Source organism: Helicoverpa zea, chromosome 25, assembly GCF_022581195.2.
Source record: "Helicoverpa zea isolate HzStark_Cry1AcR chromosome 25, ilHelZeax1.1, whole genome shotgun sequence".
NCBI lineage: Eukaryota > Metazoa > Arthropoda > Insecta > Lepidoptera > Noctuidae > Helicoverpa > Helicoverpa zea.
Window position 1 is genome coordinate 3,438,569 of NC_061476.1, and position 24,292 is coordinate 3,462,860.

General features: G+C 37.8%; 2 protein-coding genes across 13 annotated transcripts in view; one reads left to right on the plus strand and one right to left on the minus strand.

Moving 5' to 3' along the window:
• LOC124642598 (protein pangolin, isoforms A/H/I/S) overlaps nt 1-8,292 on the plus strand; it is a 124,134-nt gene extending 115,842 nt beyond the window's left edge. For 5 of the 9 annotated variants that reach the window (XM_047181063.1, XM_047181062.1, XM_047181065.1 and 2 more), the window contains 3 exons: nt 760-925; nt 2,863-2,932; nt 4,579-8,292. In XM_047181063.1, coding sequence (XP_047037019.1) covers nt 760-925; nt 2,863-2,932; nt 4,579-4,936 — 594 coding nt within the window. In that variant the 3' untranslated portion in view covers nt 4,937-8,292. Of the gene's footprint in view, nt 1-759; nt 926-1,475; nt 1,630-2,862; nt 2,933-3,801; nt 3,953-4,578 lie in introns of all 9 variants that reach the window. The other 4 variants (XM_047181064.1, XM_047181072.1, XM_047181070.1 and 1 more) reach the window with 3 other exon arrangements.
• Nucleotides 8,293-10,133: 1,841 nt separating this feature from the next.
• Nucleotides 10,134-24,292, minus strand: part of LOC124642647 (dihydropyrimidinase) — a 57,306-nt gene continuing 43,147 nt past the window's right edge. For 2 of the 4 annotated variants that reach the window (XM_047181201.1, XM_047181200.1), the window contains exons 3-16: nt 21,781-21,965; nt 21,281-21,357; nt 20,846-21,046; nt 19,540-19,686; nt 19,027-19,153; nt 18,470-18,578; nt 17,778-17,926; nt 17,189-17,376; nt 16,705-16,789; nt 16,164-16,301; nt 14,078-14,200; nt 13,506-13,581; nt 12,232-12,302; nt 10,134-11,652 (exon numbers count right to left, since the gene is read on the minus strand). In XM_047181201.1, coding sequence (XP_047037157.1) covers nt 11,573-11,652; nt 12,232-12,302; nt 13,506-13,581; nt 14,078-14,200; nt 16,164-16,301; nt 16,705-16,789; nt 17,189-17,376; nt 17,778-17,926; nt 18,470-18,578; nt 19,027-19,153; nt 19,540-19,686; nt 20,846-21,046; nt 21,281-21,357; nt 21,781-21,965 — 1,756 coding nt within the window. In that variant the 3' untranslated portion in view covers nt 10,134-11,572. Of the gene's footprint in view, nt 11,653-12,231; nt 12,303-13,474; nt 13,582-14,077; nt 14,201-16,163; nt 16,302-16,704; nt 16,790-17,188; nt 17,377-17,777; nt 17,927-18,469; nt 18,579-19,026; nt 19,154-19,539; nt 19,687-20,845; nt 21,047-21,280; nt 21,358-21,780; nt 21,966-24,292 lie in introns of all 4 variants that reach the window. The other 2 variants (XR_006985798.1, XM_047181202.1) reach the window with 2 other exon arrangements.

Consider the following 24,292-nt stretch of genomic DNA (forward strand, 5'->3'; position numbering starts at 1 on the left):
GCGGAATTTATTGTGCCACATTTTATTGAATTTATCGAAAGTTATGTCCACTGTTTAAAGTTTATGTTTAACAAATAAACAGCCTTTGAGTAACCAGCATACACTTATCAGGACAAAATCAGAGTCAGTCCTTTCAGAATCAATCACAGGGACATAAATACTAAAGTCAATGCATAAAGATTTATTCAACAGCGCTAAGCGTCTTGCATCGTATTGACTGTCAATCAACCCGGCCTTAAGTCGTTAATTAATCAATTAATTATGTAATTAACCGGCACTTATAACCGACGTCTATTCAACAGTAGAATACATCGGGATTGTATAAGACTGCTTACATGACGTCATCTAATCGCAATTGACCAAGGTTTAACTAAGCAGAGGTTAAATGGATGTCAACAACCTTATTTTAGCAGAACAAGTAGAGGCGTGATGTAAGCAGTTCGATTGTATCCAAACTTAATATGAATATTTGTCTGAACATATTGGATTGAGCCTTTGTTAATCTTGTTAGGAATACGATTGGTCAGGCACGTCCAGCTTAGCTTGCATTATACAAGACAATGCCGCCCTATCTGCCATCTAATAGATGTATTGAATAATAAATAGCTGACCGTAACGCTACCGAGAAACCGGACCGTTCACTGTAGTTCCCGGAACGCGATCTCATTCCTAACAAGAGTAACAATGTCTTAAACAAAAAATGAGTCGAGGCACATGTCGGCGACTGGTAACCCAATATCCTGGTATCATAATACGCAGTGGCATTCGTTGAGCCGCGAGGAACAAGCAAAGTACTATGAGAAAGCGAGACAAGAGAGACAGCTCCATATGCAGCTGTATCCCGGGTGGAGCGCCAGGGACAACTACGGTTACGGCTCCAAAAAGAAAAAGCGGAAAAAGGACCGCAGTCCCGCAGAGCTGGGAGGTACTGGAGCTAGCAGCGACGTCACGGGCTCGGGCACATGGACGCTTGAACACTGCTTACCCTCCCTGACGTGTCCCGCACCCCACTAACACAGGAGACTTGCTTGTTGTCCGGTGCCTCGTGTTAACACTAACGTCAGCATCCGTAACCCGCCCCGTCCCGTGTGTGTGTGTGCGTGTCTGTATGTGAGCGGTAGTGCGCGGCGCCGTGCTGTGCTAGAAAAGCGGCTGGCCGTCGTCGGCGCCTTACGTGTTGAGTGTTCAGTGTACTGTAGTCGTCCAGTGAGCGTTACCGTACACCCACCCCGACCGGAAACTATATTGGTTTGTTATATGTCTAGTCGAGACGCGTGAACCGACCGCAGAATAGGTTCTGGGAGGAACATCACAATTGGCCATTCTCATTCTGTAGGGGACAAAATTCTGTTTAGCTCCGCCGCTCGCTGCGGCTGTTTTTCTAGCACGTGGTTAGGTCGCGGAGACACGGTCGAGTCCACCGTCCAAGTGCATTTCTCTGTTTTGTTTCCATATTGGGCGCGTTCACGATACAGTGGCATGCGCTCGGGCGCGAGGAGCAAGCCAAGTATTACGAGCTGGCGCGCCGAGAGCGGCAGCTGCACATGCAACTCTATCCCGATTGGTCGTCTAGGGCTAATACGCAAAGGGGCAAGAAGAGGAAACGAAAACAGGAGACAACCGATGGAGGTACTGCCTTTACTCCGTCGACGAGCGCCCCCGCCCCTCCTCCCCGCCCGACCCGTCCTGTCCGTCGCGATATCGGCTGAGCAGGCTCGGCTGCGGCGCTGTGTCGTCAGTCGGCCACGCAGCGAACACATGTACCGGAGCGGCCGACGTCCCGGCCATTCAATGCGATACTCGCATCGGCTCATTAAAAAAATGAGGTCAATTAACGAAGGATTAAGCCCAGAGACGTTGGTAGCTCCTTCCCCTCCCCCCTCCTCCTTCCCCCCGCCCCCCAGGCCCCAATCCTCTCCCGCGAGAGTTCAATTGCTTTGAACTCCGCTCCGATCGGACCGAGCGACATAGTAATATTGTCTTGGTTGAAGGGGTACGAGGTTGTAGACATACATATATACAAGTATTTTTGTTTATTTAATATTTATCGCATTTATTTATTTGATTTAAACGCTATATTATGAGAGAGACCCACGCAAGTCCTTCGAAGGTTGTCCCGGTTTTATGCTTTCCGTTTTGCTCCTGCGTGCGACAGGGAGCGTGCATGTTAAAGCAAGTCAATATTTGAATACTTGAGTAATTGCTTTGCAGGGAGTGTAGTTTGATGTCGGAAAAGGCTGGGACAGCCTTCTCTCGGTACATATTGGAGTAGAACACCAGGGCAGCGAGGCCGCCGGCGACTAGACTGTACACAGCTGCTGATGCTTTTGTGTCTGCGGTGCAATGATACTGGCCAAATAAAGTCACAAATATTTATTTTTGATTCCGGAGAACCTATTCTGCTTCAATTTGCTTATAGTCGTCATGTTTATTTGTTATTTTTTCCGACAATAGCGTAGTTTTAGCATTTATTTTGTTCAAAGTTTATGCGTGTAGTATGTTATTTTTTAAAACCAATGTTTTTTCCGTTGTTCCCGTTCATTTGTCCCATCCCGCCCTGCATGAACTAACAGTAAGGGTTGCATGCTTTGCCTGCCGTAGTACCTGACAGTAGTTAGCTGATTGTTTTGATGCGCTTCAAATATGATTTCCGGTAAATTATCTATATTTTTACGCATCACGTAACGCTGCATTTCTTTTCATTTCAAACAGCAAAACAATTTACTCGACATCATATTTTTTTTGAAAATATTTTGCAATTTAAAATGATTTTTGCATACATTTTGGATTTGTTTATATAGTCAGTGATTTTTGATTGGTTTTGCAGTTCTAGTACTAAAACAATTTATGTAAAACTTTCAGGAAATAATTTGAAGAAATGTCGAGCGAGATACGGTCTCGACCAACAGAACCAATGGTGCAAGCCTTGCAGGTAAACATACATTTTATTGTTTTATATTTCTTTTCGCTTGTGCAAAATTGAGTCTTGATTAGCCGACGGGTTATAGTTAACCGTCAGTTAATACATTGTTTCTATGTGGAAAGACTCGGCTGTCTTATCTGACACCAGGCCCGGTCATTTACTTTGGCATTTTATCATTTAAGAAAGATCTATACTTACAAAAATTCTATGTAGTTGTTGTTTATTTTATGTTTTATATGGTTAAATTAAGGACTATATTACGGCGAAGCAGCTAATTCAGAAAATGTGTCTTTTCACAAAGAAATCAATTGTTTAGATGACAACGAATAGATTTTTTTGAAAGTAGCCGAAGTTTGTAGAGGCACAGGGGTTTAATGGCGTACTGAGGAAGGGCAATCATTTGTCGAAAGCTTTCAAAAAAATCTGGACACATTTTCTGAATTGGCTGGCTTGGTTGTTATTGTTGGATGTAAAGGTACATGTTTACTTATACAAATGTTTTTTCCACTCATGATTGCCGCTTCTCATGGACCCTGGATCGGCTGGCACTATTGGTGACTCATTACCCAACGTTTTTACATTATTTTTCATTATTTTTTTGATCATTTTGATTTTTTTCACCTCACGCCACTTGACTCGTGTTTCATATTTTGTTTTATAATGATTTATTTTTTGCTTATTCATTTACTTAATGCAATTTTTATCCCTTTAATATTTTTCACCCTGTATATTATTTCATTTATTTATTTCATTTTTTATTTATATATTTGATAATTGCTATAAAATATTTGTTTTGTATAACAACTACATAAACATACAATATGTTGTGAACCATCACCGTATCATCCCATGTCCACTCCCTGTCATTGCGGGCGCAGCCCCGAGTCAAGTAGCGTGATGGTATCGGGAGGGCTGGGCCTCCTGCGGCCGGAGCCGACGACGTCCCTCCCGGCCTCCAGCCTCGTCAGCCCGCAGGAGCCCACCTACGTTAACCTCTAGTGCCGGCGCCCCGCCGACGGCCACGCAACGGTTGGTGAATCACGGACGCGAATGTGTGTTGTAGTAGACATGACAGTAGATTGTTTTGGACTTTTGATTTCGATAAGCGTGTTTATTGGCTCAGAAACTTAAAGAAATTACTTATTTCGCCTCTCTACTTATTAATTCAAATTGCATAAAAAAAAACAAAGTACAATTTAATTTTACGTTGTAATAGATTGATTGCATAATACAGAATTTATTTAATTTCAAAGATGAAGCCTGAATGTTTTCAAAAGGAATGGCGTTATATGTTGTCGTAGGTAGACGTTTGCTTAATTAAGTTCGATACGATAATCAATTATTTAACAAACATTTTTTCAGCATGAGTGTTCGATGTTCTTCGTGTTTTTTTTTTTTTTCAGTTTTTAACAAGTTTTTAGCATGTACTGTTTAACATTATGATTTGTGTTACGTGTCATGTAGGATAGATTAGCTTTTATCGTGTGATGGGACCGTTTCGTAATATGACTACTAGGCCTTCTTATTAGCATACAGTATTAAATTACCAGTTGTTAAGACTTCATTACATTAATTTGGCAAGCAGTATTTACGAAACGGTCCTCAAACAGCCAAGTATGTGATTTGAATATTGACTAAGAATGAACTGTTTCTAGGCGGAAGAAGAAGTGCGTTCGCTACATGGAAGCGTTGGCGGCGGCGTCGGGGACCGTGGCGATGCCGATGGCGACGCCGCAGTCGCCCTGCTCTGAAGAAGACGTTAAGCTGGAGGAGATGTCGGACGCGTCGAGCTCGGGCGACGCCGACACGCCGCTGTCGGCGTCCAGCCCGGGCGGGCTGAGCGCGCTGTCGTCGCTGGCCTCGCCCGCCAGCGAGCCGGCCGCGCCGCCGCGCCACCCCGTGGGCACCAACCCGCGCGACGCCAACAACCCGCTGTCCGTGGGGCAGCTCACCTCGCAGACGTGGCCGCGCGCCGCGCCGCGCCCCGGACACGAGGTCATCTCGGTCTCCTAGTGCCGCGCGGACCTCGCAGTGCAGTGCGGGCCACTCGCGCCGCCTCCGCCCGCGGCTCGCGGACCTCACCCGGCGGAGCGCAGCGCGAGTGGTTGACTCGGGACGGGTGGCGCCACCTGTGGGACAGTGAGTGTGACGCCACCGCCACCTGGCGGCCGCGGCGAGAACGAGTGACGGTTGTGATAAGACGTTATAGTACCGATGTTGCTGCAGTTCTCAACTCGTTTGGAGGAATCCGTAGTGACTAACCTACCTCTGTTGGGCTTTTTGACGAGTATTGAATTTTAGGAATACCAGCACTTTTGTGAACTTTTTAATTTCGCTAATTGTATAGCGAAGTAAGATTATATTCATAAACATAAAAGATACCGTTTTTTCATGTAATAAAGTAAAAGGGCCTAATGTTTAACTAATGTAATGAAACCGCACCAAGTGCTGGGTATTCCCTGAAGTCAAGTCGTTCAACTTGAGAGTGGCTACAGCACTTCAGCCTAATTCTACAGTAACGATACTTTAAGTAGTCCATTCTTCAGTCGAAGTGATCTCAAAATTGTGAGCCCGAATCGAGTCATTTATAGTGCATTTTTATCAGACCCACGCTTTTAGTAACCGAATGTGAACAACTTTCTGTAATACTAGTCACATATTAATGTGCCATCATTTTCTATTTTTAGACACCTTTCACACAATTTTGTAGTCCAAGAGTTTCTAATTTTGATTCTTCTTAAGATATTTCCTTAGCCCGAATAAAACTGAAAATACTAAATTAAATGTAAGTCAAATCACATCACCAGTCAAAAAATATTCAGTCATTAATTATTTATTGTTTGATTTGCAAGTAATTTTCTATTTTACTTTCCAACCATTCTATTCTCACCAACAAAATAAAAGGGTTTCAAATTAAATTTTCATAACCTTCTTTCATAAATAATTTGGTTAAATAAAAGTGTGGGTTTTTTTACCACCTGTACCTTGAGTAGTCAACAATATTTTAGCCATAATATACCACTGATTTCAATCAAATTAATTAACCAATGCATCTTTTCAATATCACTGTTGTTTTAAAATCTAACTAATGTAAAAACATCGAAAGAAAAGCATGCTTGATTTCAACAGTTTTTGATTTTTAAATATTGTGACGAACAATTCTTTCTTGCTCTCTTGATATGGACATTTTAATACAGGCCTGACTTTCTTGGCGAAAAGGCATTTCTTAAACATTGACGAAATTATTGGTTTTTATCAATGGGACCTTAATTTTAATTGCATGTTATACAAAAACACACCTTACTACCCAGTTATATAATTCACTTTAAATTGATGGACACTAACTAAAATACGTACTTTGTTGAAAACGTTTAGACAGTGTTTATCAATATAAAGTGTACCATTTTACTGTATTTTAAAATGCAATGAAGGTTGTGTTTCTGTTTAAACTTACTGACTAAACACATAGTCAAACTTATTACATTATTCAGTTTATTTTATTCCACTATTCAAATTTAATACTGTGACTATCAACCGTATTGTGATTTTAGTAAAGTTCTTAATCATCTGTCTTTTATTGCATTAAGGACTTTATTTCAGTGGCAATAATGTTCAAAATATAATAAACTATTCGCCCAAAGGATTCAGAAATAAGGTTTGTTATATAATAAGGTTATAAAATGCATTCTCGTCATTTGAAAGAAAGGCTTGGTGTTCTTAACTTTCCTAAGTACGGCCTGCACCAGATAAAGGTTCCATAGCGATATAGAGTTTCAATTTAGTTATTAAAATGTTTTCCCTTCGCAAATGCTTGTGTATAAAGTTATTGTTAAGGCGAGCGGAGGGAAAAATGTTTTTCCGTTGTACGGAACTTGTTAGACTGTCGTAGATTAGACTAGGCACGTTGTATGAGTGAAGTATATCATAAGGTGTTGTGCCGAATGTGCTTTGTACAATATTATTAGTTTAAACTACAACAGAAAGTGGAAACATGAGATTTGTTATGATTTTATGATGTAAAGCAAGCGTGTCTTGCTAGTAAAATTGGTATTTATTGTATTGTTGAATAACACATCTTTACAATAGTAAAGATTGCATGTTGAATGTATTAATAATTTTTAACGTTGATGATTTTTTAAATAATTTCCCACTTTTTGTTCACGTTCATGGTCTAGTACAATTTTAAAACAGCGCCATCTACCATTGGACTCTATGCAACTGAATAGTTCAAGTAATTTCCGCAAGATGGCAGCCTACCGTGGCACTTCGGGACAACACCACTCTGTATATGTGTAAAGTACATACATGATGTAAAAATATAGCTATAATCTAACTGTGTCATATTAGTATATAAGTGTACTATGCTACTTACATATGTATACATTATTATTATATAAAGAAAGAAGTTTAAAAGAAAAAATATTAGTTAAATACTGACTCGAAACTGAAATGTTTGGTACATACGAAGACACAAGATATTTTATAATTGGCAACCCCCGATAGGAGTCAAATTTGTAAATAAATTTGTAATTCACGAATATATAGGACATTTTGGTATAAAAATATTGCATTTATATTATTATTAAAAGCGATTAGTGCCCTCGGAATGTTCTCGGATGGTTTGTTTTGTCCAACAAATGATTTTTGTTAATTACTTTTTATTGTTATTATTAAGAATTTTAACGTTGTTACTTGAAATGCCAACCCTACATTGATTGATTGATTTATAAATTCTGCTCTCGGTGATTGAAAATTAAATTTTAATCGGATATTATACGTGACCAAGGAAATGCAACTTATATTAACTGACGATGTAATATCAGCATGTTTACAATATGACAGAATTATCATGAACATTATCATATATTGATTATTCGTACGATTTTGCATGAAATCCGAATTTGTGCAATACTAAATAAATGGGTACTGTATAGTTTTCTAAATATTAAATTAGATTTTCTTAAAATTAATTAATAAGGTCTATTTTTGAGTTTTATAGAGAATGATGGATTTGATTTTTTATACTTATCGAAAAGGAAGTTTTTATTTTTAATAATGATTTTTATCCCGTGCCAAAACCATCTAGAACTACAGATTGCCAGGGAATAAGACCAGTTATGACGATATAATGTCTGTGCCAAATTTATGTACGAAACCCGCAGGTATCATACCTAACTTGTCTTTATGTTGATAGATTTTATAGGTTGTTTTTTATTGTTAAGAGGGTAATGACAGATGGCTCTTACGTTGGGCCAGTTATTTTTTGTAGAGAAAAATTGACAAATTAGTAAACTCAATTATTAGGTCTGGTCCCATGTCTTGTGTTCAGTTGAACGAATATTATTTTAATAAACAACTTAAAAATTGTATTTTGTGACGTTTTATTTGCCCACATCCTTCTTGTAGTCACTCTATTTACAACTGTGTTATAAAATGATTTATCTAGTACCACAAAAACTTTTAAACCGTTTTTTTATTTATTTATTTACAAGGCACACCAACAACTTATTTAAAATTACTTACGCATATATAACTTTACAATTATGGTTAGTCCTGTGTAAATAAGTTAGTTACAGGTGTGCACAGCGCTCACAGAGAATAGCGTGATCGGCTGTAAAAAACTTAAATACTTAGGTATTGGTCAATAAAATAAAATTAAAAATAACTGAAACTAAACCAAACCAAACTATAACGACTATACATAACAAAAAATAAAAAAAGAAGAATCGATAGAGGCAAATAATAAGAAAGTAATATTTCATAATACTATTCTAAACTGGTCAATATTGGACAAATTAATTTACTTTGCGCTTTTTATTATAAGGATCATGGAAAATGTCAAAATTGTCCGAGCTCCCGCACAAAGAGTTATATTCACTGCAAAATCGTGCCACAGGTGAGCGTTTACCAACATTGGATCTGTAAAATGGGATGTGGAATGGTTTGGTGATTGGGTATCGCGGTATTCTGGTGGGAACAGCAAGTTTAATGTGATTAACTAATTCGTTACAATCTGTCTTTCCATTAAGGAGTTTGTGTAAGAATAGGTCATGAATTTTGCGACCATTATGGAGAGTATAGTTATCGGCACGAATCTTGAGCTCTGACCTTCACCTGCGCAGAAGTAATTTATTGGGTCCCTTTTGTGGTATGAAGTGAGGCGAGGGGGCGGGCTAAAGCGGTGATTGGCCCGCAGTGCATCGCGTCATAGCCGTCACTCGGGATTGGTTCTTTGCTAATAAATCACTTCTGCGCAGATGTAGGTCAGAGCTCAAGATTCGTGCCGATAACTATATTAATTTTAAAGAAATTTAGTCTTTGGTAGTATGGGACCCTATGTGAAATTCCGGACGAGGTATATGCCAGATGTCTGGTAAACGCTCGTTGGACACTCTCGATCCTCTGAGATTGCACAGCATTATGGGACTCCACACTTCAGAAGCAAATTCCAGATGACTTTGTACAAGACTATAATATAATATTTTTTTTGTCCGTATGGGACGAAACTCTTTGGTATTTCTTTTTTAATGAATCCTAACATCCGAGCTCCTTTTTTTTTGCTGCCGCGTTAATATGCGAGGAAAGGGTTAATTTGCTGTCTATAATAACACCCAGATCTCTAATTTCATTGACTTCTTGCAATATTGTTCCGTCAATGTTGTAATTCGAGTGTATAGGAGCTCTTCTTTTTGTGTACTTGATGAGATAACATTGAGATGCGTTGAGTCATTGAATTTTTGTGACACCAGTCTCGAATTCGGTCAAGGTCATTTTGAATAAGATCAACATCGGATGTAGAATTTACTTCTCGATATATCTTTAGATCATCTGCGTATAGGGACAATTTTGAGTGTTTAATTTGATTCGTGATATCATTGATAAAAACAGTGAATAAAGTGGGTCCGAGATGAGAGCCCTGCGGCACGCCAGACATGGCAAAGTATATTTCTGAGTCATACCCCTTTACTGATACTGTTTGTGGTCTTTGAAATAGGTAGGATTGAAACCAATTTAAAAGACTTCCATGTATGCCAAGGGATTCAAGTTTACTCGGTTTTTTGAACACTTGTCTAAAAAAAAATCAGATTATGACGTTGAAATAAGGTCCGTTTTGCAGCCAAACTTTTTAAACAAGCGTTCAACTGATGTGTAAGTTTTTGTAGTAAGAATGTAATTGTTTAATTTCAAAAAAAGTAAATGAAAAACCACATGAGATTACATTGTTTATTCGTGACAATGCATAATAGAGAATATACATTTAGAAATAATGTAAAATGCTATAAAAATTGTGACGCCGTTGCAAAGACTAGTTCTATACGGAGAGATAAAAGAATTAAAAGGTTTTTGTACTGATCTTACGATATTTGGCCCCTAAACTGACCAATTACATCCCAGTTTTATTTATGAAGATTGAAATACTGAAGACGAAAATTGTAACAAAAATCGTACTCAATTTGAGAACCGAACCCACACTACTCTCTTTTATGTATGTTATCAAATATGCATTTAGTTGAAAATGGCTTAAAATTTTCAATAATAATTGTAATGATCTAATATACAATGGCTAAAGTGAAATATTTCAACACTTTCGACTTCAATACTAAATAAAACAGCCAGTACATAGGTGAGTTACAAAACAGTGGTTAACAAAACGTTTTTATCTATATCTAGTTTATGTATTACTTTATATTTATGTTCCACATAGACAACACGAAAGTACGATATAAACGATCGCTTTTCACTTATTCAAATGATTGTTATTTTTATTATGACTAATGACAGCAATTTTAAGGTTTAAAAGGGTCTTACAATTTAACTAATTAGTTTTTAATGTATAGAGAGATGGGTGATAAGTTTTATTTACTTGTAAGCATCAGTTTGACTTTTTAAAAGCTAGAGTTAAAATGTTTCTTGAATTAATTAATTGCATTCAAGTCTAGCTGAAGCTTACCAGTATATTTAAATGTACCTTACAAAATTAAATCAGTTAATAACTTAACGTTATATGAAAGAAAACATAAAATCTTAATACATGTATTGAAAACTCAAAACAATTTAAGATTAAGAATTTGTAGTAAAAATCGAATGAACAGATTAAAATATAAATGCACTTTGTTAAAAAAACATACACAACATTTTGACCCATTTTAGCAATAGGGGATTTGGAAGTCTATTCATTGGGGTTCTAAAACTAACTATTGTAAATGATTATAGTTTCTAAAACATTAATATAAAAACTTATAATAATATAATTATAACCAGTTAACATTGAAAATTTAAACAAATAATCAGTTATACACGATAATTCAATAATTATTAACCTGAATAAACAAGATTATAGGTACGCACCTACAATTTCTAGCCAATTGCTACATTGTTCAAAATATTTAAGCTACAAAAAAGTTATTATTTATCCTTTCAATTTTATTAGCGTGCCGTGCTTTGTGCCAGAATATTCAGAAATGAATTGTATAAACATTAAGAAAGATCAAATTAATTTATTTACACAAGTCATTTAAAATACAAGCATTTTCCTAGCGGGTTCGCCTTAACTAGTTATAAAGCATGTTCGGTTTAAGTATGTACCTATTGCTTTTCACAGGCAAAGTGTGAAAATCACGTCAGAATTCTACGAAGATTGTCTACTGTCTACCAGAATTCGGAGCACTTTCCTCCGGGAGGGTACTTCAAGTGTACTAGTGTCCTCTTGTCCCGACCCTCCGTCTCTTCTGTGAACAAACAGCTCGTCTAAGCTGAGATAATATACCCCACTACCACCGCTTTTAAGCTTTCAAATGCGTATAGGTTGGCTATGAAATTAATCTCATACTCTTAAATATAAGTGTGTTGGTGTCACAGTAGTTCTCTCAATCATGAGTGGGTTCAATTGCAGATCAGGCAAGTGCCAATGCAAATCTTCCAAGTCTGTATATATTTTCTAAGTATATCTGGGACACCAATGAATATAATATCACCAACCCGCGTTGACCAAGCGTGGTCATTAACTCTCAATTTTTTTCTATGTGAGAGGAGGTCTGTGCCTAGCAGCAGGACGATGAAAAGGCCGATGATGATGATACTGACCAGTGAATAAATGTGAAATTAATTTGGGAGCAGCCATAAAAATGCCCCTGGCTTTCATGCAAAAACTACCAAATAGATTTTGATGTAACTTGGCAGTAACGTAGCTTGTATATCAAAATGGTAGAAAATACCTATCTACGATTTTTTTCCGTGTGCAGGAAGTAGTTCCCTAGGAATGAGGGTGAAACCGCTGGCGGAAGCTAGTTGTGATATAAAGTACTTACTGCTAATAGAGAAAGTAGAAGTATGCATGTTCCTCTGTCCCGGCTCGCGCTGCTTGAGTCCCGTAGGCGAGCTGTTACCCGATACCGACAGTATTAGAGAGATCATGATTTTAATCAACTTCCCAAAAAGTATGAGGTACTAATTCGGATGCTATTATCCCTTCCATTATATAAGCGAACAATGCTTTGTGATATTTAAAAATGAATTGCATAAATAAGGAATATCATATTGAAATATTTACACAATTCACTTTCTTTTACAAACGTTTATAAATTTTCCTAGCGGGTCCGCCTTACCTAATATAGCGGTTTTAATAATTATTACTTTTCACAGACAAAATGTGAAAAAACGTGTCAAAAATTTCACTATGATTTGTCAAGCTATATCCGTTTCAAAATGGAGTTATTTTAATGATTCACGACAAAAAACCGCTATGAATTTAAGACGCCATACCATAATGTCTAAAATATTCAGGTTAAACATTTAATTTTCTTTTCACAAGCATAATCAACAGATTTAAAGCGTACTTAACAAAAGTTAAGGTTTTAAGTTAACTACGGCCCTACTTCACTGACAACATAAACGTCGGCTTTTCTTACAACCACTGTTTAATATGATTACATTTTCAAAGTAAACGGTCGTTTTAAGATAAACGGATGTTTAAGTTGTCGGTAAACTTGGGCCTGAATGATACGCTTCGTCAGTCTACATAACTGAAATAAATAACGTAATTCAATGAACATTGTTATTATGTCGTGCCTAATTAACAGTCTATGCTAATGCTTAAGCTTTGGCTCAATATTGAGTAGCTACACATTGGTTCTTAGCTGCTCCAAGCCTTTTAAACTTACTTGTGAACAAACAGGATTTTTTGATAAAAAAAATATTTTATCAAATTAAAAAGATAGTGGGATACTTAAAAGTACATCCGCCATATTGGATTATGATATTTTATAACCAAAAAGGTTATAGTCATCACCAGAGGTCTCCACTTGTCACATTAGTTTTTGTCGACAGTTCTTTAGCAATGTCTTTCTGTATAATTTACAGCTATCATTTTTAAGTTATTGCAAGGCAAAAATGGTTTTGCCAATAACATAAACACACATCCTTAAACCATTGTTTACTTTGAACTTGTCATTGGGCTCAAATAACGTAGGTAATATACAAAGTGGTGGTTTCAGACCTCGGATGACGACATATAAAATGAAATAAATAATGTAGACAGATGTAAATGTTCACAAGCAGCGGTGCATATCCGAAGCGAGTCTACCAGAGGCCGGAGGACTTCCCGCCGGGAGGGTTCCGCACGCGAACTGATGTCTTCGTGTCCAGACCCTCTGTCTCTTCTGTGAATGGAAGTTATTATGATTTAGATGTTTTGAGAAGTTATATAATAGTGAATTGTGTTCTCCTACATAGAACCTGAGAGTTTAAAATAACATATATATATCTCAGCTACAGGGTAAAAGTATATAGGCTTGCCGGGGCTGCGGGATTGTTCGAAAGAGTTATCGGGGTAACTCTTTCTCTCTCAAACTCTGGTACATAAAGAGCTTAAGAAGCAACATGATGGGTTTTAGTCAGTAAGAGTCTGACACTCCCTCACGCTGCTAACACGCAGCGGGAGGAGCCATTTGATCATCAGAAAAAAAGTAATCAGAAAGAAATAGTGTATTTTTACTCTCTTTTACACACACGATCGGAATTTAGTTGTGAATGGAGACAGATAGGATTTTTAGAGAGCAAGAACTTTTCTCGGAATGAGTCGCTCAAAAGAAGATTTTCTTCTTATATTCATTAGTTATCTATGCTGTCTTTGTAGGAAGTGTGTGAAGTACTCACTGCTGATGGAGAAGGTGGATGTCTGCAGGTTCCTCTGTCCCGGCTCGCGCATCTTGCGTCCCGTGGGGGTGCTGCAGCCCGACACGGAGACGCTCTCCATGCTCTTCGTCAGCTGGCCTAGATCTGAAGGGTTATAGAGGTGTTAGTGCAGGCAGATTACGGTAGAAAATCTTGGGAAATTAATTTTAATTGTATGATGAATGGTTTCGTCCCGAAACGTCGTCTAGGCTATAAACTTTGATCAACAGAAAAAAAAACATAAATCAATATTCGAGTAGGTACCTACCATATTTTATAGACTATAGAGGCACGCTAGTATAAATACCTAACATGATAGCAACATAAAATAAAGAAAACACAGTGAATAATTTACACAATTCCAAAAATAAAATGTTTTAATCGCCACAAAATCACCTTTCCAAGAACCAAAGATACATCCATCTACATGTCAAAAGAACCTTATAAATAAAAATACAAAATTCGAAAATCAATCAAACTCGCCAACAACCGAAACTGTAAATATTAAAACACCTTAGTAATGGTTATCAGACCTTGTGGCCTTGCAGTATTCCAGGTCGGGCAGCAACTATACGACATGATCTTAAGGTCTGCAAGAGAAATGTTCGGTTAGATCGGAATCTGCCGGTTTTATAAGCATTTTGAAGCTTTTGGCTCGGATTCCAATACTTAGGACAGCGATAAGCTAGCTTTTCATTTGTACTGAGAAAACTATAATGTACGAATGTTTTATTTTTTCCTTAGTACCTAGTTAGGTAGGGGTATTTCACAGAATTGAATATTATGGAAAATGCCTACGCCTACATACAGAAATAATGTAATTTATCGATAGTTGCAAAAATGGTGTTTTTCCACATTTACGATGTATTTATTAAATTATTTTTTTAGGGTCCCGTATACAAAGGGAAAATCGGGACCTTTTTATTTAAACTTCGCTGTCCGTCGGTTTAACCTAGGTAATCAAGGAGTATGTATGTGATTATTCAGTGAAATACCCATGTTTAAAATAAATTCAATGTCTACAAGAAAAATATGTAAATCAAATAAACAAAAATAAGATTGTAAGGTATTTACAACAGTCGTTTTGCTGCCCGCCTTTCCTTAGTCCTAACATACTTAAGTGATATGCATTTTAGCCTAGCTTAGCTAAAACAGTGCACCTAAGGTAAAGCATGCTTACGTGGTTGGTGGAAGCAGGTTTATAAACTAGAATCAAAAGTGTTCAAATATTACTTTTGCAAGAGAAAGATAACAATGTCGTCATCTAATTCCAGTCTTTTCTCGTATTCCAATGGGACGGATCGTAGAGAGCTCAGGCGATACAAAAAATATCCATCTTTAATTCATTTAACCTCATTAGTTTCCGACTGCGGTTCAAACAGTGTGGATGAAACTTAAATTTCAATTCGGACTAGTACTTCCTGTGAGAAATTTTAGTGCTGATAACACTGGTGTACAAAAAAAAACTTTTTTTGGTCTCCATATTTATGTTCTTAACTTTTATTCAGTGGAAAATTATTTAACATAAATTATGTAATAATATACCAACTTATTTTTGCCATTATGATACACACTTTCGACCCATTTGGCAAAGCGTTATCTAAAGCACGTGAAAGCATGCGTTTGCAAGCGTGTTACACCCACAAGGCGTCATCTGTGGGTGTATTTGTTAACAACTACTACAAGTAGTTATATACTACTATTAAAAGCACAATATCCACGTAGACCCACTGTTGTAGCAGGCTATTGTCAATTTACGATTGATTGCATCTCCCAATTAAATGAACAAAACAACGTTGCAACACTTTTTTGATTGTTATAATATATAGACAGTTTTCTAATAGCGTTTTCAAACTTGTGGATTATCCGAATAGTTTTCTTTACTACACCTGTAGTTCCTTGAACGAGGTTCATAGAATAGTGATCGAGAAAACTCTAATACCTTGTGTATTTTTTCTTATATTTTTAAATTATATTCCTATTGTTATTGACAATAGCGTACCCAAGACTCATGGTCTACTCCAACCTATGCATCTACATATACATAAAATGTCTCGGTTTTACATACCCGGGGAAGGAGTTCCGTTAGTGACTCGTGTGGGAGTGTCCAGGTACCCAGGTCTGTGCTGTACTTCCTCGTGGTGGTTGTTTGTCTCGCCGTAGACGATGGGAGCGTCTACCGGAGTCTTCAGGAATTTGCCGAAACCTGGAATAAGTTTTATTGATTTTAGTACAAAGTATAAAGAAAGTCTATATTTATAAGTATATTTTTGAGCAAAATCTTGATCACAATATTATTAAGATGAATTATAGTTTACAATATGGAGAAGTCATTCTTTAAGTTCAATATTGTCTGACATTCTCAGATCTCTTTGCACGTTTAGGCCAAGTTCTCCGATAACATAAATACAATTTGCTTACTATGAATTTTCATGTAAAATTTTCAGTGTTGTTTTAAGAAACACTGACATTTCATTTATGTTGCTGAACTAGAAACTTGGTAGGCAAGCTGTATCCAACATTAGTCAAGAGAAACTTAGAAAAGCCAGGTTTAGAAACTACTTTTCCATCAAGACAATAAATAGCTAAGTATTTAAACGGTATTTTACCTTCAACAACTCTAAGTTCTCCGTCGTCGAGACAAACGCGACCGTTGACAATCACGTACTGAGGGCTGCCCACTACGTGTTGGCCCTGGAATTGCAGGAAATTTAAGTTTAGACTAAGTTAAAATAACATAACTGTAAAAATTTGGTTGTATAATAATTTATATCGATAAAAATTATATAACTATCCATGTTATAGTTCATCTATGATCAAATCTAAGACCCATAAATAACTAAATTGTCTGTTACGGCGGTTACGGCCAAACAATAATTTACTGAAAAATTCTATAAAGTACCTTTGGCGAAAGGAGGTTGACACTGTTGACGAATAAGTAATATGGTGTTATTGTAATCTCTAATCGCAAATCAAGGAAAGCCAGATTATTGTAATCCACTGTTGATTGAAATCAACTTTGGTTCTACGAATTTGAACTTTAGGATTTTGATCCAAGTGAGTATACATTTTTACTCTTAAGTTCTTCCTTACCTCAAAAATATTAAAGTTAACAGCCTGCTTGTGTGTGGCAGCAGAGATGGTTCTCTCAAGCTTGGGGTCCCAGATGACGATGTCGGCGTCACTGTTCAGTGCAATCCGTCCCTTCTGCGGCCAGATGTTGAAGATCTTGGCAGCATTGGAGCTGGTCACTGCTACGAAGCGGCACGGGTCCATTATACCTGAAATTGGGGAATTACGGTTAAAGTACCTATATGATAATTTAAAAATATTTTGTAATGTTTTGGTAAAATTGGGGATTAGCATTTTAAATATTTAGTATTGCCCATTAATCCTGATTGTCCATTTTCAAATTATTTACATCACTGGTTCTAATAAATTGAATTCATGCAACAATACCATCTATCAAGATAATTGTTTAGTAAAGTTTCGTTTAACTGCATTAACATTGCAATTCTAATGTTTTTCCGCGCGGCATAACTCTATCTCTACCAGTAGCTATATACAAATAATAACACCTTAAATATCGCGACAAAATCCGTACGTGTGAAAGCGCTGTCAGTATAGCTACTTTTAACCCTTATCTTGAATGTTGAAAAAAATAACAAAGGGTTATAATCACCGGTGTTAACAGCATTCTGCCACAAAACTGCCATGCGATCCTCCACGCCGTTGACGCCGTTGGGAATCTTAGCGAAGTTATCCTTGCCAAGCTCCTTGTCCTTCTCGTGGAACGTGCAGTTGTCGCTGCCTATCAGTTGGAGATGGTCACTGGAATATGATGATGAAAATGTTATTTATATATTTTGTCATAGGAAGCTAGCGTGAGTAGTTTCACCCACTTCCCAAGGGGTCATTATCATCAGTATTTATATCGTCTTATTGGTGGGCGCAGGCTTCCTTTCTAAAGGAGAAGGATTGAACGTTAATCACTATGCTTGCTCAATTCGGGTTGGTGATTACAGACTTTTATAATCCAGGTTTCCTTCAGATTTCCTTCACAGCCATTGGTGTCCAAGATATAAAGTAGGTATATCTAAAACTACACCCAAACTTAGAACAGTTGTATTGGCGCCTGACCTGGAACCGAACCCTCAAACATTGAGGGGCTGGTGCTTTACCCACTTGACCACCACGACATTCATAGGCTACTTTTACCGGATAAAAAGATCCTTAGCGACGGGGATGGAACCACTGGCGTAATCTAGATTTTTCTTTCCTTCATTGCAATGTTATCTAGGGTGTTTTGGTGATATCTAGTTACGATGATCAATAGACCAAGGTTAGGCATATAGGTGAAAAATAAGTAGTTACTCAGCCAGCGCCTCGCACACGGCGCGTGGCGTGTCGGGGTCCGGGCGCAGCGGCGGCGACAGCACGTGCGCCGCCGCGTGACGGAAGCACGCGTTGCGGTAGTGGCTGCCTGCATACACACAGACAGACAAAATTATAATAACAAATTGGGTTTTCTGGAGAGTATAGGGAGTATACAAGGTGCTGAGGTGTAGATCAAATCAAAAGAAGGTCATTGTCTACTGACCTATCTTATGTATAATAGGACGGTATATGAAGAGTACATAGGCACACATTACATGATTATATAATCCCCTACACACTTCGTTATTGACTCATTTATTACTACCTTATATAAAGTATACTTCCCCCATGTACTGCCCCATCTATATGCACTTCCTCATATACTTTCTTATGTACTACCCCCTTTAACTTCTCCAACGCACTTCTTTATGTAATTTAATGAATATGAATTTCCCCTAAAACCTTTTTTCAAGGCCGAACCCAACTGATAATGAAATATCACTACGATCACAACCAGACCTAATAAAACACAGGTGATGGTGTGTGGTACTTACCATCGGTCCCCACAGTAGCGGCGAGGGTTTCTCCGAAGAGTGCATGTCGTTGCTTCCCGCGCGCCAGCTGCAGGTAGCGGACTGCGCTCTTGGACATCATGTGCACTATGTATAGGGGGCAGTTCGCCTGGAAGATAAGGATTATATGTTAAAGCTTGAAATTAATATAGTTAGGTCTTAGAAAAGAATTCATCAAAACATAAGCTAATAGTCATTGTATAGGTACTCCAAAAACCGCTGAATGGCACATATCAGGTGACCCAAAAGGTAACGTCAACTAGCACTTGAAGATACTTTTCGAGTTATTGACATTGTTACATCGACATGACTGTACAACCATTTAAATACAGGCTGAAACCACAGCACTAGTACTGGTGATCTTCAAGATTCATCATACTCTTGACCAGTAGCATCTCAGCATTGTAAGATGCAGGCTACATTATACAATCGCGATAATGACTCAATAGGTACTCGTAGGGCTTCATCTGTGCGACTATTTCTACACAATCTCACCTGGTTAGCGATGACACAGGCCCTGTTAACAGCCTCTCCTTCCACCTCCTCATCTCGGGACAGCTGGTGACCCTCGGGACCCGTCAGACCTTTGGCAAGTAACTTCTCAGTGTTACGGGCAATTATGTGACCGTTTTCAGCATGTACCTGTAAAAAAATACAAACAATATGTTACTAAAAAGATGTCAGGAATGAATAATTTGTTGTACGAGTATTGGACAGGACAACAAAAGTTTAGCCCAGCACAACAAAATTAAGATTCCAGCCATATGGCGGGTTGACATATTTTCCATACAAAAGCTGTCAAATCGTCAAACATATTCTTCAGATAAAAGTTATCTGGCGATTGAAAAATCAGCAGTAGTTAAGTAAATTTTCTTGATTAAAAAATAATTTGTTGAGTCTAAGCTATCCTCGACAATTCAATAACAATAACCGATTCATATCTAAGCCCATTCATTGAACAACGTCACAACATCTTTATAAGGACATACAATTAAATCATCTTCCTAACCAGACAAGCGTTAGACCATAATGTACCTATCAACCCATTGTATTTCTTTATAGCATGCTGTACTAGTGTTATGGTAATCGAAGATCTTATTGTCAGCATGCGTCCTGTTTGGGCGACTCAACGCCAATGCGAAGCGAAGAGAATTGAAGGATATACGATACGTAGGTCACTTCAAAAACACACTTATCATCATTTGCCTATGGTTTTCCCAACTATGTTGGGGTCGGCTTCCAGTCTAACCGGCTGCAGCTGAATTTGCATAGAGCGACTGCCTGTCTGACTTCGTCAACCTTACCTGGGCAACCATATACCCTTGGTAAGACCTCGTTATTTTCGAATAGCACCGCGTCGCTTTGCGTTCCCATTAAGATCGCTCACATAGGACACACAGAGATAAACTATGAGTCACGTTACCACGTTATGATCTACAGCAGATGGCAATGATGCTTTTAAGTTCAAACACCTGTGATATCATTGTACTGGGTTGTTATTCTTAACAGTAGTTATAGGGCTGGGAAGACATTATCTTAGAAGGATGTTAGTGTTAATGCCCATATTGGCATATTGCAAACATTATTTGATCCGGGATCGACATTTTACGAGAAGTCTTTTAGGAGTTCGATATTATAACCACTAAAATCTAAAGAATGAACTGAATCCTAATTCGAGACTTATCTTCAGAATTAATTATTGTTTGATGGGTTAATTGCAATGAGGAATTATTTGAAACTGTAAGTATTGCGCACATCTTTTCAGGAGATTTTTTTATTATGTAAGTAATTGGAATCTCACCTGGGGCAAAGCCCTAAGCTCAGCACATGCCTCCATCGCACAATACAGGTCATAGTCATCCAGCATCCACGCATCCTTATATGCCATGAACATCTTGAAGGAGTTGACTCCATACTGCTCTGAAGTCAACTGTTGCATCTCCTTCTTGACTGCGGGAGACCACCAGGTCACTCCTACGTGGAGAGCGTAGTCGCAGCATACCTTCGAAGAAGAGGGGTAAGGATATACATAGCTTTTTTTATAACTGTTGGTATTTTCAGGTTTGTTTATTTGACGACCAAATGTTGCGTTCTAGTTAGTGAAGCAGCCTGGCAGTCGCGGTTTCGAGTCTTGCATAAGTCAAACATGAACATAGGTGTTTGATTGAATCTCCTTTCGGTAACTTTGATAAGTGCAGTAGAACTCTGCAAATCCAGGAATATGGTAGATACATACCTTGTTGTCAGCTTTCTCCCTCCAATTATTGTACGCCTCCAGCAAAGACTGGCCCTTCTGCGGCAGTACAAAGTCAACTGAAATTCAGAAAAAAGACATGTTAATATGATTTAGACTTCTGCAATTTTCATGAAAGCATCTTGTGGAAACTTGGACGAGTCTAAATTGTTCATCCACTTTGAACGAGCATGGTGATTAACGCTTGTTCTTTCTTTGTTTGAGAAGAGGCCTGTGCCTTGCAGTGGGTCCCATCGGGCTATGAGAGTGAAGGAATAGTAAGTGCACCTGTGTCTGCGCAAATGCTTGCGCAGTCTGCGCAAATGCTTGCGCACTATCATATGTCCTGCGCAGTTGGCTAATCTCCTTACATGAGAACAGCCGCCGAAGCCGGTAATCGGCTAGGAGGCCATTTTGCAATGGGACAATGAAGAGCTGATGTGACACTACCAGATATTCTTCATATCTGCGTTCATAAACTATACTATTGACAAGATACTCACTGACACAAGTTGTTCCCCCAGCGATGGCCGCTCTGGTCCCCTTATAAAAGTCATCAGCGGACTTGGCGCCCATCATCTCCAGTTCGAAGTGCGTGTGAGGGTCAATGCCTCCTGGCATCACCAGCTTGCCAGTGGCATCGATGGTCCTGGTGCCTCCGGGGATGATGAGATTGCGCCCGATTTGTCTGAGGAAAAGAAATGATCGTGATAAGTTCTTTGATGATTTTAAGTGCTCTTGGTGTGTTCATTATGCTCGGTTCATAGCGAATGTTGTGTTATTTTTACTGCTGTCTATTTGTCTTGTTCTGTTTTGACAAATGTCTATTATATTTTAAGGCAACTAAGGCCGACTTTAATACTTAGCTCTTCTTATCATGATTTCTATTAATAGCTACGAACGTTTTAAAGATAGTATCATCATCTGATCTTAATTTTTATGCACAATTAGATAATAATCTCATCTGTTGATATCAAACAAGATACTTTATCTTAAAAATTCTCATGTAAACGATGGTCAAACTGTCGCAGGATAGAAAGAGCAGGTAAGAAATAGCCATGTTTTGCCAAAATATTTCTTTCTAAACAGAAAAAAAGTGCTGACTCATACCGTTTTAACTATTTAAGACCCATATTGAATAATACAAAGCAATCTTATTTAGGCAGTTAACTATATTGCGTTTAATAAGGTTAAGAATCTATTGACCCGGTGTTTTTCAATTGATGCGGGAACCATTCAGTTTGGTATCCCGTTTATTGATTCTGATTTAACGTTAATAGACCATGTGATTTATGGTGTGAAATATTTTATTACTCAATGCACATTTTTTTACTTAACTATGTTTGATAGTTATTTATGTTTATTCAAAGCCTTTTCACTGGTATTTAGGAAGTTCTGTATCCATGTATAACTTTGCAGTTATCTTTACTTTTTAACCGACTTCCCAAAAAGGAGGAGGTTATCAATTCGGCCGGTATGTTTTTTTTTTTTTTTTTTTTTTTTCTATGTATGTACATCGATTACTCCGAGGTTTATAGACCGATTTACGTGATTCTTTTTTTGTTCGACTCGGAGTAGCTGCCAGTTGGTCCCATAGTCATCAGGTCAGGATCTGATGATGGAAACCCTGAGAAATCGAGGGCAACCTTCGAAAGTTGTAGGCATACATAGGGTAAAAACTTGACACTCAGGTGTACGCCTAAAAGCACTATTCAACTGTGAAGATTTGGAGCTGATCTGATGATGGAAACCAGAGAGGGTCGAGGGAACTCGACAACTGAATATATAAACTACCTCGTGTTTGGGCTTAAATTATTTGTATTGACAAGACCTTTGCAACAGTGAAGGTTTGGAGCTGACCTGATGATGGAGACCAGAGAAAGTAAGTCGAGGGAACTCGACAACTGAATATGTAAAATACCTCGTATTTGGACTTATATTCTTTGTATTGATGAGAACTTCTCACTTGTATGGATAGTGACAACTATTCGTATCACTGAAAAGCTTTAAATAAAAAACTTTTTTACAAAAAAATTAAACCGACTTCCCAAAACACTAAAAAGCAAAAAAAAAAAACTATTTTTAGGTGCATCGGCCTAGAAGTCGGTGGCAAAATTAACTTAGTAACATCCATTAGACACCGACTTCTAGGCCGATGCACCTAAAAATAGTTTTTTTTTTTGCTTTTTAGTGTTTTGGGAAGTCGGTTTAATTTTTTTGTAAAAAAGTTTTTTTTTGAAGCTATAGACGAAATTTTATATTGCTTCTATAATTTATTGTTGTCTAATTTATTTCCATAATTACTATTTGGTGACCGATAAGTTTATTAGCTTTTAGTATTTATAAATGCAAAACTGGTCCAACGGATCCAATTAGATTTGCATAAAAGAAAAGCTGAGCATTCTAAAATGAATACCTAATATCCTTTATTTTCTCACGGTCCAGGGCTTCACAAATTCTATAACTATATTGGCTTCATACCTACCAAAGCTTCTGGTGTACTTTTGACTATTAATAGTGGGTTTTTTGAGGAAATCAATAAGCAGAAAACATGATTGAAATACCAAACTAACGTTACGATGGAATATTTTATTAGATGATCACATAGATTTACTTACGACCTTGCAATATGCCACTAATATATCATGCATTCAAAAAAAAAAAAACATTTAAAATTCCGCACGCGTCTTCAGCCGGCAAAACGTCGACATTATCAACAAAGTAAATAAATCATTCATGTATGTAAATATAGTTTGTTATGTAACAAATTAAGATAGCACTGGCCACCCAATATGGCGGTGTCGCGGATGTCGCCTCGTTACCGCATTAGTAACTTCCTGAGTGCGCACACGCATTCGAATGTAGCCAACGGAACGCGTCTGCGTTCGCAATTCAAATGTTCAAATTTGACACTTCCCTAACGGCTTCCAACACTTTTTGTAATGGCGGTAGTCGTTTATTCTTTGATGGATGGGAATTACTTTCTATGTTGTGTTTAGAAGGGCTTATTTATTG